This window comes from Pocillopora verrucosa, chromosome 14, assembly GCF_036669915.1.
Source record: "Pocillopora verrucosa isolate sample1 chromosome 14, ASM3666991v2, whole genome shotgun sequence".
In the NCBI taxonomy this organism is placed as follows: Eukaryota; Metazoa; Cnidaria; class Anthozoa; order Scleractinia; family Pocilloporidae; genus Pocillopora; species Pocillopora verrucosa.
In genome coordinates, this window is record NC_089325.1 from 6,347,789 (window position 1) to 6,365,362 (window position 17,574).

General features: G+C 36.0%; 3 protein-coding genes across 3 annotated transcripts; 1 reads left to right on the plus strand and 2 right to left on the minus strand.

Moving 5' to 3' along the window:
* Positions 1 to 982: 982 nt before the first annotated feature.
* LOC131794808 (cysteine-rich hydrophobic domain-containing protein 2-like) lies at positions 983 to 6,989 on the minus strand. The gene is made up of 6 exons (XM_059112366.2): positions 6,797 to 6,989; positions 6,602 to 6,656; positions 4,605 to 4,760; positions 3,388 to 3,444; positions 3,056 to 3,115; positions 983 to 2,804 (listed from the first exon to the last, which is right to left on the minus strand). Exons 1-6 carry the CDS (start codon positions 6,922 to 6,924, stop codon positions 2,754 to 2,756), a joined length of 507 nt encoding a protein of 168 aa, XP_058968349.1. The 5' UTR covers positions 6,925 to 6,989; the 3' UTR covers positions 983 to 2,753.
* A 1,023-nt stretch (positions 6,990 to 8,012) lies between these two features.
* On the minus strand, positions 8,013 to 10,927 carry LOC131794836 (visual pigment-like receptor peropsin). Its single transcript, XM_059112402.2, has 2 exons — positions 10,791 to 10,927; positions 8,013 to 9,923 (listed from the first exon to the last, which is right to left on the minus strand). Exon 2 carries the CDS (start codon positions 9,775 to 9,777, stop codon positions 8,872 to 8,874), a length of 906 nt encoding a protein of 301 aa, XP_058968385.1. The 5' UTR covers positions 9,778 to 9,923; positions 10,791 to 10,927; the 3' UTR covers positions 8,013 to 8,871.
* A 717-nt stretch (positions 10,928 to 11,644) lies between these two features.
* Positions 11,645 to 17,523, plus strand: LOC131794778 (spermatogenesis-associated protein 4). The gene is given in 10 exon segments (XM_059112326.2): positions 11,645 to 11,780; positions 11,901 to 12,030; positions 13,104 to 13,222; positions 13,771 to 13,864; positions 15,178 to 15,246; positions 15,727 to 15,787; positions 16,234 to 16,277; positions 16,279 to 16,348; positions 16,866 to 16,919; positions 16,922 to 17,523. Coding segments are annotated over 10 exon segments (786 nt in total). The 5' UTR covers positions 11,645 to 11,703; the 3' UTR covers positions 16,990 to 17,523.
* Positions 17,524 to 17,574: the final 51 nt, after the last annotated feature.

Consider the following 17,574-nt stretch of genomic DNA (forward strand, 5'->3'; position numbering starts at 1 on the left):
TGTAACAGCTAGAGGGGAGAATTAACACTCCCAAGACCAAGTTGCATAGAGACGGAATAACACTATCCAACGAATAAATCGCTCTCCAACAAATAAGTGATAACCAAGAGTACTGCGCTATCCACTAGATAGAGTTATCTTGTGGTTGACGCTATCAAACCTCCAAACATCCGGGGACAGACCTTAGGAGTCAAAGGGTTAATGTGTAGATATACTAAAGAAAACAAAGCCAAAAAAAGGGAGAACGTCTACAACTGGTGTACCTCGCCAGAAGAATGAAACATTTGTTGCCCTAATGATTCGACTAAGCGCTCTCCTTCCACAAAGCACCCCCTCTCCAATAAGCGCCCCTCATCGAATCTTATTTTTGTTAATAGGCGCCCCTATTCTAAAAAGCGTCCGTGTTGAGTTAGCACTCTCATTCTAATAAGCACCTCTTATTCTAATAAACACCCCTATTCTGTTTCGGTGCTGGCACTGCTAGAGTACATGTAAATTGAGATCAACCGTAGTTCATCTTCCTGACTGTTATTTTTCACCTAAAGCCCTACTTCAAAAACAGTGGTCTCAGTCTCTCGGTTTTTATAGCCACGTATATGCACAGTTCCTTCAAACGAATAACATTGTCTTAAAAGCTGTGTGAAGATTGTTTAGCGGGTCGATCTGGCCAGGTAGGATACTAGTACAACAACTCAGTTTTCCAGTCCAATTGATTCTTTTCAAATAAACATCAAAGCTTTGTTTCGCACATTCTGCTGTTTCGCAAAGTAGAAAGAAGCGCCCCGTTTCGTTAATTAGGAACCAAACGTTGATAACCTCCCTAGGCGCTAAATCAAATCATTACGGTAAGTCTTAGCCGGGGTAAAAAAAACTTCATTTACAATTAACTTGTTTGATCAGTTTAATAAAGAGGTGACTGATTAATACCAAAGATGAAAAAAAGAAAAAAACCCACAAAAACACAAAAACAACTATAAACACATCAATTTTCCTCCACTTTATTGACACCAATATAACAACAACGCTTTACTACCCAGTAACTAATAAACTGCACATATAACCCTCACCTTACCAACATAGTACTTATAACTCAACCAATGTAAAAACCTAATCAATAAAAAATAAATTAGCATAACTCTTCCTTTGAAATTAATGGTGCCAGCACCAAAGATACACATGCCAGCATGTGCAAATCAACTGGGAAAAACACAGAGCAAAGATAGGATTGTTACAACAATTGCCTGTTACAACAATTGCCTGAAGTGAAATAACTTTAGTTTGAAGGAAAAGAAAATAATGGCAAAACCAGTACAACAGTCAGTTGTTCAAAAGGTAGGAAAAAATTTCCTGGATTGTGAACTATCAGTTACAAGACACTGTCCAGCTCTTGAACAACCATGACCAACTGTGCAAGAAACACAAAAATCTAGCCAAAACATAAAATCGAACATATTTTCAGTTGAGTTCAATAAACTATGACAAGAGTAATCGCAACAGTCACTAAAACCAAAGGTAAACATCACAAGAGCTGATAAGAGGTCAAAGCAAACACAAGCAAACCGCCTAAAAGAAAGAAAATTGCAAGTGACCAAGTTGCAAATGGCTTCCTAGATTGGTGGGAGGGTGGCAAACATTTTTTAAACCAATCAAAGAGTGAGGCAAAGCAAAACCATTGCAATTCCAAATTACCAGTGAAACTCAACTTAAAATTGCTCAAGAGGAAATACCTCAAACTTGGAACTCCAAGGCAATAGAAACAACAGATTGCATAAATAAATACGTAAAGCTTCTATTGTGTGCAAAGAATTTGGATTCTCTAACCTATTGGCATTAAGATAAACATTAATATTATACAAACTCCTTCTACAAGGCCATTACAGCTCAACCCTCACATGACTTAAAACCTTAAACAATATCACTTAAAAATATCTCTAAATTCATTCTTAATAGAGGCTGAAAATTAATTTATATTCCTCACAAGCAATAGTTGGATCATTGATCACTTACATACTGATATAAGCTATGATAACCCTAGTACTACCTCCTGTGATATTGTCCTCTCTACTGGAAAAAGCAGGAATCCATATTCAAGACAGTTTTCTGGGCTTTACTAGTTATTTACATAAAATAGCTAAAATCTCTTCAAACAAGGCAATGAGCTGTACCAGGGCTACCCAATATTTTTTGGGTAGTCACATTTTAATTGGTAAATCAATGAGATCAAGTTGTTCTGTTATTGGCAGTAGAAATATGGTCAATTTCTTCCCCTTTGCTTTGTGTGACCTGAAGATTTAAAAGCTCTTCCCCTCTAACCTGGTTGACCTACATGGCTGAATAGGCATGCAGACAAGAGATCCTGCAAAAGATCCTGCAATAACTCCTCTCTGTCTCTCTTCAAAACTCAAGGATAAATCATTGGATAAAAAATAGGAATTGGTTATAACTTATGGACATATATGTAAATACATGAATAAAGAACTTTTTTAAATTTGTCTTTCATATAAAAATAAAGTCATTTAGACTGAGACTGCATGATCAACCAGGAATTAAAATTAAACTTATAAGTTAACTACAGGATTGTATGGATCCTGAGTTAACTTAGCAGTTCATCAGAAAACTAAAGACTTTCAATTATTATTGATAAATTTATCATAAATTTGCAATTTACAACAGTGTATATTACAGATTACAAATTATCTTATGAAATATACAATTCTAGAATTATAACAGGAAGGTGAAACATTCTGGAGTCATCAGTCAGGTCGTAAAATTTGCTCCTTTGGTAAGAACTCGACCAGCAGTACCTAGGGTGTAAATACGAAATTTTCATATTCATCTTCAAAGAAAGATAAGAAAGAAATAAAGTACCAAAAGGAACCAACACACACAAAGAGTTTGGTCAGCTTTTGGTGGAGAATTTTCCAGACAGACTTGAAGGACAACAACAAAAAAATAAACAACTGCATAAACCCACTGGTACTGATGATGCTAGTCAAAGATTTAAAATCATGTTCATAGCAAGAAATAGAAACAATTGCCCAATGCAAACACTCACATATTCCATCATGTTACTGGAATTGCATCGCTGTTTATTTAATCGCCAGTGAAGCCCAAGCTGTGGAGGAAATAAATTCTGACTGTCAGTGGGATTTATTCACTCAGAATTAGGAAAACACCTACTTCATTTGGTATAAATGTAAATACTATCCACATTACCACCTAACATAATCTATTTTTCATTCAACCATTGCTTTTCATGAGACATCTACATAAAAATTAATCAGTCTTGGAAAGTGTTTGCAAAACATAGGAGATTTTTACAACTTTTCAAAAATAAAAAGCCTGATCTGAAATACAGAAACTTCAAAACTCCCTTGAAAGACATACCTTATGATACAAGTGATTATTTTCAGCATCTAACACCTTATTTATTGAATGTCTTGTCTGCAACAAAGAAAAGATTGATCAAGTATCAATAAGAGCAGAAGTCACTTCAAATCACTGGAATTACTTGTAACAACAAATACATATTTAACTTAATAACAGAGTATCAGTCAATTATGTATACTACATGTAATACAACTTTCCAAGTGCTGGTAATTCTGAAGGGGATTCTTGTTGGGTGTCAGGGAAAGGCTTTTTTATGGCCTGAATAGATGTCATAATCTGAGTTCTGAGAGGCAATTATTATCATATTCATATTATGGGTCAAGTTTATGGAAACTGTTTCATTGATTTTGCCACAGTGTGATTGATGGTTGGACTCACAAAAGACTCCTTACTTGAGATTGGTCACTTTTGATCATGTAATAAATAAGGTAAATCTTATTTCATGTTTAAGCCTTGAATGAGTCATTTCTGAGAAGCCAGTAGTTGAGGGTTCAGACTTTTTGAATCCCTTATCCTGGTGCTATTAGCATCATCCCAATCCTGACTGGCTGAAAAGTTGTTGCTGCTGCTAAGTTCTTAATACCCATTATTATTATTACATTCATACCTACATACATACTTGATTGAAACTCCCTTCAACTGGGTCTATTACCATACACTGGTAATTAAGAAAGCTTATTTACAGTAATTTAATTAAATTAAAAATATATTCAAAGTTATTCAAAATATATTCAAAATTATTTTGTACAAAACATATTATTAAAAAGTATCTTCATGAAACTATTAATTTCTTTAGTGTTCTTAATATTGTTGGCTAGCCCATTCCATTCCCTTGGACCCCAAAAGTAAAATGCCTTTGTCCCATTGACAATCTACATTAGGGGACCACAAAATTGCTACATACCCTTGTGTTCTTGTTGTGAACTGCTGAACCTTTATCAAAATATTTACCTAAATAATCTAGAGCTAGGCCATTTATACATTTGAATGCTGAAACTAACTCATTAAACATAACCTTTTCCGTCACATCTAACCATCTAAGAGATCTCTGTCCCTTAGAGATACAGTTAAACTTCCTTAAACCTAATATAGCTCTGGCACCAAAATTTTGTACCAACTGCAGTTTGTGTGGATTAGATTAAGCAACATGGTTATCTTTTAGATAGGACCTTCAACTACATGTTCTGAAGTTTACTTCTTCTGGGTCCACTTACTCTTTTATTGAGACAAACCACAGGCCACATGGACATTCCCAAGGTACAGCAGCAGCATATGCATCCACAGAGTAACCAGCGGACATTGACAGGCATTGTCTTACTAAGCACTCTATTAACTCTTGTGACAGTCGCTTTGTACTCTTCTGGGGCTACCTGCATGTAAGACATGTAAGACAAACATTGGATTATGTTGGTAAAAGCCTCAGGGTTTTATTTTTCTTTTTCTTTTTCAAGTACCCCTACTGCTATGACCAGCCACTTCCAGGGAAAGAAGTTCAATGTTCTCAGTATCACATACAAATCAAATGTTCTTTCTCACATTAATATGAAGCTGAATGAAACACACATTGATTGGCTGTTACTTATTACTTATTTGGTAGGAACAGATTGTAGGTTGATAAGGGTCTGTTAAGTAATAGATCACAGAGGACATCAAAATTTTGTAACAACATCACTGACACACTCAGCTACATCTCATGTGCGACTCTTTTTTTTCAGTTGATTTTGCCACAGTGTGATTGAAAGTTGGACTCACATTAACCACTCCTTACTTGAGATTGATCACTTGTGATCATGCAATAAATTAAATAAATCTTATTTCAAGTTAAAGCCTTGAATGAGTCATTTGAAAGGTGCCAGTAGACAAAGAAACAATTCTGAGTCCCTGTGAGGAATCAAACCTCAGGCCTTCGGATTCTGGACTCCAATGCTCATTTCTGATCCCAGCTGTATGCAGGATGTGTGTCATATGAACTTTGTAATAGACCTCATTCACCATAGGTCTGAGGTGCAATTCCTCATGGGGACTCAGAATTTTTTCTTTGTACCACGCTCATCACAAGACAAAAACCATCTTTCTCTATTTCTTTACAAAGCATCTCTCTCATTCTATTTACAAACATGATGCTATATACATAATTGATCCTAATGGTATGCAGGACGTGTGTCATATGAACTCGTTTACCATAGAGTCTCTGTGGCTCAGTGGTAGAGCATCAGAGCACAGAATCCGAAGGTCTGAAGTATTTAACAAGTATTTACCATTTCACAAAACCATAAACTTGTATTAATAAGTAACAGACATTTGCTGTGTACTTGTCATATTTTCATGACTGAAAATGTGTGAGTTAAAAAGATTCTTGGCAACCTTTAAACTGCATTAAATATGCTAACATTGAAAAATTTATCATAAATTGATCTAAAGCAATGATCCACTTCCAACAAGGTAAAATAGATGTTTTGAACAATATATGAATATATACTACTTTATGGTTAAGTCCTTTGTCCTTAAGAGTTAACAACACCACTAATCACCGCAAAATTTAGTAAACATTATCATAGCAAACAACAATGTTCCTTGATAGGTTTTATTTAATTGCACAGATGAACCTTTCATGCCCAATTGAGAGGAAACGAGAGAGAAATGGGTTTTATATCCTTGGTCAAATCATAAATAGCAAGGTGATTACATCCAAGACTTGAGCTACAAAAGCCAGATGGAGGAGATAAATTCCTGCGAGTGTTGTTCATTGATTGACCCAATTATGAGAAAAAACTCAAAGTACAGCAAAGCGAAATATCCACTCAGCACGTTATTCTCATCTGCGATGGCGTTCTTTGTACACGTTGATAGAGCGCGAGAAAAGCAGAAGAAACAGTCATCTTGGTTGCTGCTTTAAATGAAGGAAGATCACGACTCCAGTCGCCACAATTACTCAGACAAACGGTAAACGACGATAAAGTGAAACACACACGCAACAATGGAAGCACACGTACGATTGTTCGAATTATTACAATTATTTTTAAGATTTTTAGACGAGCAAAAGTCGTAAAACTTGGTATATCAGTAATTTATGTAGCCAGCAGTGATATAAAAACCATAACTAGATGAAATAGTCACCGGAAAGGATATTAACGTTGTTATTAAAGACCCTCATAAAACGACTGAGTGCGCGTGATTCAATCCAGCCACTCTACCGAAACAACCACCTCACCTTGGCACTAAGGGCTTGTTGAAATTCCACATCAAACTTGCTATTGAGCCCGAACCTAAAAGGACAGAAGGAAAAGGTAATGATTTCCTTGTATAACAAATGTTACTAGTTTTTTAGGAGACTGCCAGGCATCTTCTCAATGGCAGAACTTCGAACTCTGGACGGCACGTAAAATTAACCGTAAACAAAGCTTACACTGTCATGTGTCCTACTCCGCGAATAACAACCGGCTCTAGTGTCACCTGGACATTTTCGTCAGAAACACGCGAACTTTGTTCATCCTCTTGAAGATTCTCGTCAAAGATAGCGTCAAAGTTCGCCATTCACTGCGATGTTTTTCCGCGAAAAAAGTCACCGCTTGGAAAAAGAAAATCGGAAGTGAAGGGATATTTACTACAGCCTGCAAAGAGCGCTGGGATTGAAAGACGAGGTAAGCTGGGTAACAGTTCGGTCACAAGAGTTCTGATAAATTCTTTACTCGTAATCTCGCGGGCTAAATAATTTCCCTGGGTTTCTGTCGTATGTTATTATATATAATTTCTATCCTTGGTAACTCAAACTTTCACAACCCTGAATCGGCTTTTTTCTTAATTTAGCTTCCGTTTATTTTTTCTCCTTTCCCGTGATTCCATTATTTCCGGTAATTTAGTGACCTTTTTTAATGTCCCTTCAAGTTCGAGTGAACGGGAATCAACTTCATTTAACGAATAGTTTTCCTTCAAAAACACTTTCCTCCTAAACATGTGTTGGGTAAATACTGAAATCACTTTGCACAGCAAAAACTACAGAAAAAAATTGTCCATAGAAAGCCACGGGCGAAAAAGTCAGAGAAGGGTTAATTCTTCGCCATTATTATGAGCGGTGACGCTATTAGATGTTACCAAACCGCTTTTGACACGATGCAGAAAATCAAAACCGTTTGCGTATCCGAGAACCATTTATTTGCTCGCATGGCTATGGCAGAGTCAAACGAGCCGTCCAAATACTGAGAAAAATGATGGGTGTTTTGAGAAAAATAATGGGTGTTTTGGCGGCGACTGACTGAACATTCGTAGAGTAAAGATGTTCAAAATGTAGTTGAACCCCTCTTCTGGAACAGTTAAATACCGGCGATAACTTCATCCACTCACGGGGCAAAAACTGACTCAAAAAATTGTCATTTTTGCTTTTGTCACAATATGTTACCTTCATCAAAGGGGCAGTTTTAATTCATGGCATTCCTTCCTAGTTGTAGACTGAGAGTCGATTCAGAAGAATTTTCATTACCCGACAGCTGATCTTCAGCTCAAAAAAATTTTAAAATGAGAGAGAGTTAAGGTCTGGCAGGGAGTCTGGCAGTTCGATAACGCTAACCAATCAGGCTATTGGGCGGCTCTACACCATCTGTTAAGAATAAAATTTTGCAACCAACTCAACCAATAATTAATTACTTTTTAATGTATTTTCTTTTACAAACTTAATAGATCACTTTTCTATTAACGTGACGCTGTATTTCCGTTCAACGCTTGTGAACAAAAAAGAGTTTGTAATTGGTAGTGACGTTTGTCTGACCATTGTAAGTTGAAAGAAAATATTGATTCTGTTTAAGAGAAAAGAATTAATTTTATTCTCTTGGTTATGTTGTAATTATCCTAACGGAAGATTTCATAAGCAATAATGAGGGTTACGGTCGAGGAAAATAGCTACAAGATTCGAGAGAAAATATAAGAGAATTCGCCATAAATTTTGTGATCTGAGAAAATAAAATCATATGGAACCTGACAAGTTTCTAGCCCAAAATATATATGGTATATCCGAAATAAAATAATCAAATTTGTTTAGTTATTTACAAGAAAAATAAATTCGAAACCAATCCGCCAATAGTTATTAATTAGTTATCTCAAAGAATAATGCTTCGATAAAATTAACTCTTTTTCAATTTCACTGAAGTTAATTCTCAAAATTAATTCAATCTTAAGCCACTCACGGCTAAAACTATTCGAAAAACTTGTCGCAAGATGGCCAGTGAGGCAAATGTACAACCGTAGTGATAGACATTTTGCGAAATGGTTTCCTAATCTGATATTGACGGAATTTCATCAATGAACAACTTTTTTTCCCCGAGGATAAAGTAAACATCAGACGTGTAGACGATGCCTTACAGTCTGTACAAACTTCCAATTAATATTTGTTCCTTCAAATTTCAAATTATGATAGCGACCAGGAAACAATTATAGAGATCGAAAGAATCAGAAAACTTTGCGTGCCATTCTCAAGCATTTAAGCAAGATCTAACAATTTTGGATGTGGTATGAAGAAAATAATTGCACTTTGTCAGCTTTTCGTCTCCACTTAATGTACCACAGAGGGATTAGAGTCGTGGTTACAATCGGAATAAAGGCGCACACGACTCCAACAATGTTTGGGACCGCAGACGAGTACGTGACAAAACTCTCAATCACGTACGGAGACCACGTGACCAGGAAAGTGCAAATGGCGAGCTGCAGGCGACTATGAGCCTTATCTTCGTCGCTTTCCTCGTTTTCTCCGCTCTCCAACTTGACTAGCTTCGCCTTTTCGCTCGAGTTCTTGTCGTCTTCGGAGTCATTTCCGAAGAAGTTGTAGATCAAAAGAGAGACTGGGATGAGGAAGATGCAAGATGTAATGAGAGTGAAACCTAACCCGGAAGGCGGCCAATCGACCTCGCAAAAGGCCTTTCTACTGATGAAAACATACTTGCTCCACAACAAGGAGAGCGAGTATGAAAGTGTTGTGTGTGCAATGATGTAACCGAGTGGTAGAGAGCGAGAGGAATTTCCCTGGGATTTCTGTGACTCGGTCAATCGGAAATATTGTTCAGTCGTAATGGTAACCAATGTCGAAATCGCCACGATAATGTATATGACATTGGTGAGACCATAACTCCGGCACCAGTGTTCCTCGAAATACCACCTTCCGGTCGTGCTCACGGAGATCAAGAGAGGCAAATCTTTGATCGAGACCAAAACGTCTACCGCAGCCAGATTCGCCACGATCAGTGCTGTACATGAAGTGCGAAGACACCTCTTGCGGTAGATGTAGTAACAGACGAAAATATTTATTCCAATAGTCATGAGACAGTAAACTGCTATCACGGACGCGACGGGAGAATATGAAGTGATTTCCATGCTAAATCCAATTTCACCACCATAACCCATTTTCTTATGAAGCGATCTGTTCGGTAAACCTCAAGTTGTGCGAATTATTTCTCTCCGGCGAGCTACGTAGCAGCTGTTGTGGCCAGTTCACTGCCGTAGTGTTGCGTACTTTCCGCAGATTAAGGCCAATTTAGTGGCTGCTGTCTCTGCGTAAACAATGTTACAGTCTTTTCAAATCATCCAGGAAAAGACACAGGTTTGAAAATTGGTGCCTCACAAGAAATCTGCTTTCGAGTACGAGATCCGCTTAAGCTTCGTAGAAATGGCTTAACCAAAAGACAAAAATGGCTATTTGGCATTAATTTGCTCCCAACAAAGAGTCTTTTTGACAGAAATATTACAAAAGACTTTTTTATCACTAAGGGACCTGTTTCTGAGCAAAAAGTAATGTTAAATTTATGACCAAATTTTCTCTATAGTCCACCTGTTAAGGTGTTGTGAATTCTGCCTTCTTATTGGCTGGCAGGTGGTTCACTTTCTTTTCCTAGTTGTGATTGGCCAGAAATACAGGGGATTTCATGTTTCGCGGGAAAACAGCATATTTGCTCGGAGCATGGCCGTTGCTGTGAGCCTATGAATAACTCGATTAATGATCTTGTTTTGAAACCTAGATCTGATATTGTTAGCTTTATAGAAGCCCGCTTTTGCCCTCTCTTTTGATTGAGCCTCTGTGCGACTTGTCTTTTAGAAGTCTTTTATTTGCGTTAAAAGTAGCTTTGCAGCGCCTTTTCGTGTATCCTCGCTTGAATGAACAGCTAACAACTGAGCAACGGCGAGACAATGCCCTGAACAATAAACAAACTGAGGAAACATGTGTGAGCCTTAGCAAAGCACGTGTTTTTTTGATGTGACAATTATTCATAAGCCGAGACATTTAAATCTTTTGTCTTTGAATTTAACCGGCACTGCGTTAAATAATAAAAGCTAAAAGGCTGGAGAAAAGCTCTCTTGACGTGGTTTTAAGGTTATTTAATAAAGGAATACGCTCGAGAAATATGAAATTGTCTAAATACCTCACGTGGCCGAACGACAGGATTTCAAGTTTTCCGTTCCGATTCATTGGTTCCAGCTGATACTCCGCTTCAAAGAATGGAAATGTCACGGTCGCTGATTTAAAAATCGTAACAGAGCTCAGGGGACAGGTATATTGCTGGTGGCTCTCGATTTTGTTTTTATTCTTCTGATGTTTTAATCTTGAGTTTAAAAATGAAAGCACGTGTCATTAAAATCGTTTTCCAATTTATTACAAGTAAATTTTTATTCGACACGCGATAATTTTTACATGAAAGGTGTACCAATTGAATAAATTGAAAGGTTTGTAAATGTATTATTCCCAATTTACACTAACATCGAAACTTTTCCAGATCATTAAGCGAATCAATCGGCAGCCGTTACATACGGAAAACTTTGTGATATCACTGTTTACCAAAGTAGAGGATCATTTCTTATCTTAGGAACCAAAAGTATTTGGGAGAAGCGAATAAGGATGAAAGCTTTGGAGCAACAAGGACAACGCAAAAAATCATTTCTTAATTCTCACTTGACAGCCTCTATATTTCGGGCATCCGGTTCCGTTACCAGAAATAAACAAATGATTGCGTCACCAGTTTTATCTAGTTCGATTTTTTCAATGCAGATCGCAAAAATGACCCAGAGAATAATGTTCCGATCAGTTGTGATTAGATGCTCTTTTTCGGGAGCGCTTTCCAAACTATCGTTTCTTTTCAACACAAAGGCCTTACCCTCTCGACCCTTCCATGAATCAAATGGATGTCATTGATGGCGCCCGCGATATTATCAGTTACCTCATAGGATCGTGAAGAATCATGGGTAATTCCATTCCCTTGGAAACGTAAATATCTTTGCTTGCGCCCGAGAACAGACTAAAGCAGATATATTGCGAGTTTAAGGGGATTTTACACAATTATGAGCGGGTTACCCCGTGAAATATTGAAATGGATACAAAGCTTGGACCTCTCACATCCCGTAAGAAATACTAGAAGGTAAAACTGAGTGTTTTTAACGTGAAAATAGAGTTTTATTAAGGCGATCTTCAAATTGATCATTTGTTGTCCATTTGATTCGTTCTAATATCGAATCATTTATCTTTTTTAAATTAACAGAGATTTCTCAAATGGATATCTCGTAGCAGAGATTTTCTCTTGGTATTTTCCACAAGAAATTGAGATGCACTCCTACGATAATGGCACATCCCTGCCTTGTAGACAAGGGAATTGGTCTCAACTACAAAGGGTAAGCGTCTTTGGTTCGCTAGTTCATTTTCTCTTTCGTAAAATCACCGGTATGAAAGGGACTAGTCTCGATTAAGTTAAGCTTACTAAAACGATGTGGAATAACCACTTTGAATTCTTTGAATTAAGTCGGAACTAGTGGGTTTGTGGTTTAGAATTGGGAAAACATGGTGTTTTGCATGTTTTTAATGGAAAGCACCAGACCCACCCTCTAATATTTAATCCTTTACCTCCAAACTGTTGAACTGCGATGAATTTCCTTTTAAAGCAACCGGGTTTGGTATTTTATCAGGATAACACACTGTAGCTCCAGCTGATCTGTTTGTGTGTTCTCCTAACCTGTTTATCTGCTAAATTTTGCAGTATTACTGTTCACCTCATAAGGAGAACTTACTGGTAAATCAGTTTTAAAGTTAAAATGTATACAGCAGGATGTTCATTTGTCTTCAGAGATCAGAGAATTATTTAGCCAGCAATATAATGTTTACCTCATTAGTCCCATGAATAGGAAAAAGTTCTACAGAAGAAAACATTTAACATGAAATACATGTTTTCTTCGCTTTCACTGATTTCAAGATGTACTCTGAGATCTTGATGATGATAGATACAAGTGTGTATGAGAAAATATTTTGTCTTAGAACAGATTTAACCAAAGGATAAAGTATAAACCTACTAAAATCACTTGTAAGCCAGAATGCCCCAACACAGGGTCTTTCACTCAGGAATATGGTTTTTCATATAACAGGAGGGGTATAAATCTAGTCATTTTTTATAAATTTGTGGTATTTGGTAAGGACACAAGTTAAGAACTAGGGGCAATTATGGTTATTTGATACATAAGTTTTTGGAAGTTTAGAATATATCAGTAACTGATGGGAAAAAATTGGTTATATCATTATTACACCACTCTCTGGCTGAGCTTTAAAACACTCTCTGCATCTGAATAAAAGATAAGCTCAGGCTGGGGAAATTTAGTCAGAATTCTCTAATCTCCATGGGCTAATGAACACTGTTGTTATAGAGACTAAATAAATTGTTATTGATCTCCCTGTTTTCTTTTCTTTGTTTTTTTAGTTTTTTCAACGTCATGAATTTGACATTCCTAAAGAGGTAATAGAGGGAACAATTCATTGCAAGCCTAATGCCGCAGCTTTGTTAATGGAGAAGATATACTTCCTGTTGACAAACAGAAAGTAAGTCAGGTTCTTCTTTCTTTTGTCTTTTCATCAAAATTGTTTTGGTTTTTCCTAAAATTTTTTTGTCAAGACAGGTAGGTTTAAAATCACAACAAAATTACATGTAATTGCAAAATATCCCATTCTACATTTAGTAGGAGTATTACAGTATATTAAATATTACTGTAGTAGAGCCTGTAAATGTAGAATGATAGAGGCTGTTATGGTAAATTTAAGTGTTAATAGAGAAGATAGACTTCCTGTTGACAAACAGAAAGTAAGTCAGGTTCTTCTTTTGTTTTGTTTTTCACCAAAATTGTTTTAATTTTTCTTAAAATTTTTTTTGTCAAGACAATTAGGTTTAAAATCACAATAAAATTACTTGTAATTGCAAAATATCCCATTCTACATATAGCAGGTATATTGCAGTATATTAAATATACTGTGGTAGGGCCTGCAAATGCAGAATGATAGAGGATGATGTGGCAAATTTAAGTAAAAAGAAAGGCCAATTTAAATAGTAGTTTAACTCATAAGTTAAAATTGTTTTTAATTTTCTAATAAAGAATCAAGAGTGCACCAGTAGAAGATGAATATAACTTTACTGATAGCAACTACCAAGAACAGCTTCCAGCTCATGCAAGATCTACAGCTTCAATGGTAAATAACAGAATTTTACCATCATTATAGGTCAAAATATTTTATATTATTATACACTAGACTTATAATGAAAAATCTGATTGGTCAAGAGCATTTAATCGATATACAGTAGCGTGTGAAGTTGACATGATAATTTTGCCAAATATGTGGTGGATGTTGTATTTATCATGTCAACTTCAAAGTCTGCCTTGTTTCCAAGCCCCTTGTCTGTGTTAGAGAGAGGTGTCTTCTTGTGCAGATTGTTTAAAAAATGTATTAATAAAACAATTATTGAATTTGATTTTTACATGATATCATGAATTATCAAACCTCCACTCTGTCTGATAAGTCATACCTCAGTTTTAATAATTCATGATATCATTCTCAACCTTCTCTAAAAATACATAGGCATGCATGTATGTAAGAGTTATTTTTTTGGCCAGGCAGGTTGAGGTGGGACAGTTTGTGTACTTAATGTTTTTATTTTTGTCAGTGAAAGGAGCATAAATTTAAAAAAAAAAACAAGAATGTTGCAAAAAGACAGAAAAAAACCTAGTTATTTATCTGAACTCATACAGGTATTATGAGGTCTACTGTCTCTATTGTCTAGTAAATACTTCCAAGAAAAAATAAAATGCATCATGCCACACTTGTCACACAACTTGTCACACAACACAACTGTGTGAGAACACCTAATAATGGTTGCAAAGGAGACTATGCTCACTGCCAATCCTCCAACAGAGAGGAAATCAAAATTATTCGACTACAGTTAGTTATCAAATTTTACTGTGAAAAGCTAACTGAAACACTGTTGTACCTCTAATAGACCCCAACCAAAGATATATTGCAATCTTGAATAAGTGAAGATAAATTGAAAAATTGCTCAGTAACTGAGCAATTACTATAAGTTAGATAGATACTATTAGATAGTTTAATGGGAATAACTGAGTTGCAGCCAAAGGCTGAATTGTATAATTCTTTACAATATAAATATAGTACAATTGCTATTTACAAAGGGTCTCTATATATTAACTAAAGTGCTCTGTACAAATTACTGGCTACGAGCACTGCAGTTTATGAAACATTGCTATTTACTTGTTGGCACATGGTGGGGATGAATGAGTTTTTCAAACGGTTAGTGTGAAATCGTGGCAGATTGAAAGTTCTTTTGCTTCTCAAGCTATATCAGCCTTGATGACATGGGAGAAGTAGGTGGGCGAGACTACTGAGGAAAAAGTTTATGAATATATATCAATTTTTAATTATGATTTTTAAGTTGAGCTTAAGCAGAAGTATCATAAATGTATTCTAATTTTGTGATTTTTATTTTATAGGCCATCAAAAATAATATTGCAAATACAGAGTTGTCAACTGATCCAGATCGTATTCTCTGTCAACAAAAGGTAAGAATGTTATATCTTCATGAGACACTTCTGAATGAAACACATGATATTTGTACCACTTACACTCTCTGTCTTTACATAGTGTCATATATCTACATACTTGTGGGTCAAAAGAATTCTTGAAAGTTATACAAACTGTTTACCGCATTTCAAGTTTGCAGAACTGTCTCAAATTCTCTGTATAACCTTGTGTTTAAATCAGGTTAGGTAGACATGTAAAATTGATCTTTCTCAGTTTTATGGTTTTCTTGTGTTTGTTGATTATAAAGAGATCTGATGTGATTTTCCGCCAATGCATATTTCACTCATCACTTAAGCTTTTAGATTTTACTTATGTTTGCGGAGTTATTAAAAGAAAGTTATTACCAGTATGTGAAATTTGCAGCAAAAGTGTTTGAATATAAATAGATGTCATACACAGTTGCATTATTGAGGGCCATGTTTATTTATTTATTTGTATATCATTATCATTTTTTGAAGGCCCAAGCTATAATTAATGATCACTTGGAGCATAGAAGACAGGAAAGAGTTGAAGATCCCCGTGAGTACAAAATCCAAAAGAAAATCATTGAAAGGATTAATAATAATCATGATCCTGCTATACTTTGATGTGTTTTGAAAGCTGGACAAGCTAATGAATTGATATACTTTTATCTTTGATTCTGTAACTAGATATAAAATGTGAGTTATGATGGTTCATGCCATTCTTCATTTAGAAAAATTTTGCCTGAGGCCTCTTCATTATTTAAGATTTCTCAAGAAAATGCTTTTCTGTAAAAGATTAAATTAATAAATTAATGAAAACAATGTAAATCCAAACACTGGTTATAAATGCTAATCCCCATCCTATGAATTGGGGATCTTTGCCTTTCAACACATATCAGTGCTTACCAGAGCTGCAATAAATAATTTTTTGTGAAAATTGAACCAGCAAATTCATTCGTAGGTCATGCCATTTTACTTATTGCTTGTTTGTCTAAATTACAGGTCGTTTTGGTATTCGCCCAACACTTGGTCAGCGTTGTCCTAGGAAAGCTTCCCCCATCAAACTACAATGAATCGCTACAAAGACCCCAAATGCATACAAAGGACAACAAAATAGGTGAGGGGAGTGATCCATCTTGTTTGAAACAGTAATAGAAAGCTACAGGTCTTATTACAGTTTCAGGGTTGTGGTTGCTAGTCAAGCCAGAGGCAGTGAAAACCGAGGGATGTCAGACCAGTTTGCACCAGCCCACTAAGTGACTTGTGCTCTTGAGGACAGAAAAAAGTATTTTTGAAATTATTCTAAAACCACTGTCAGGTTTAAAAAAGTTGCTCAAAATTTATTTCCCAGAGTGCTTAAAATCATGTCACAATTTCAAATTTCACAATTCTCCAGGGAAAAATGCCCTTGGGGCATACCCCCCTTCCCTCCTCTTCTCCCCCCCCCCTTTTATAAGGGCATGGTGGTTGACAATTGAAAAACTAACAGCACTGTTAATCACACAACAATGTGCTCTGCTGGAGTACTTAACTATCCAGTCAGTGATCAAAAAGTTTATATTTTGATTAGTGGAATTGTTTTCACCACAATAGTGTTTAATTTACCCTAAATCCTGTGGTCATTTCCCTTTCAGAGGGCAATCCTGATGAAAATCAACCAGCAAAATACACAGAAATACAAGTAAACCAGTGACAGACACAAGTGAAGGATTTCTCCCTCCAATACAAACTACTGGAATGTACTCAATGGTGCACTGAGGCTGATGCAATCATGAAAACAAAAAAAATTTATCAGAATCCCGGCCTATAAATATTCTTTGATGAGACAGTCCCATCATTAACAGCTTTCAATAGCCTATTCATTCAATTTTCAGTAACCCACATGTTAAAAGTTGTTTCTCTTTAGGTTCTTCAACCCTTTCTCCGCTAAGATCTAAATATCTCCGACATACACTTCGTAATTCAGCTCTGAGGATTGTGAAAAACTAGTGTAATACTTTCCTTTCTCTTGTCACCTTTCTGCTTGACAACGTAGTGCTATGTAAGGGAGAAAGTAGTCATTCACAACATTGTTTTGGAGAAAAAGATTGGTTCTTGATGTCACAGATGAAGTCCTTTGATAACTCCAGCATTGCTTAGTAATTTTGATACCTGATTTACCTTTCAATCAAATGCATTCCAATACTCAATTTGTTCAAGAAAATATCAGATAAAGATTAAGAGTGGCATTCTTTTTTCTAATTTTCAATTTCATTGTGTCAAGGCAAATTTTTATGTAGATATCTGATATGTTGTGTTGTAAATAAATAAACCTTGTTTATGTTTAAGTGTGTAAACTTGACT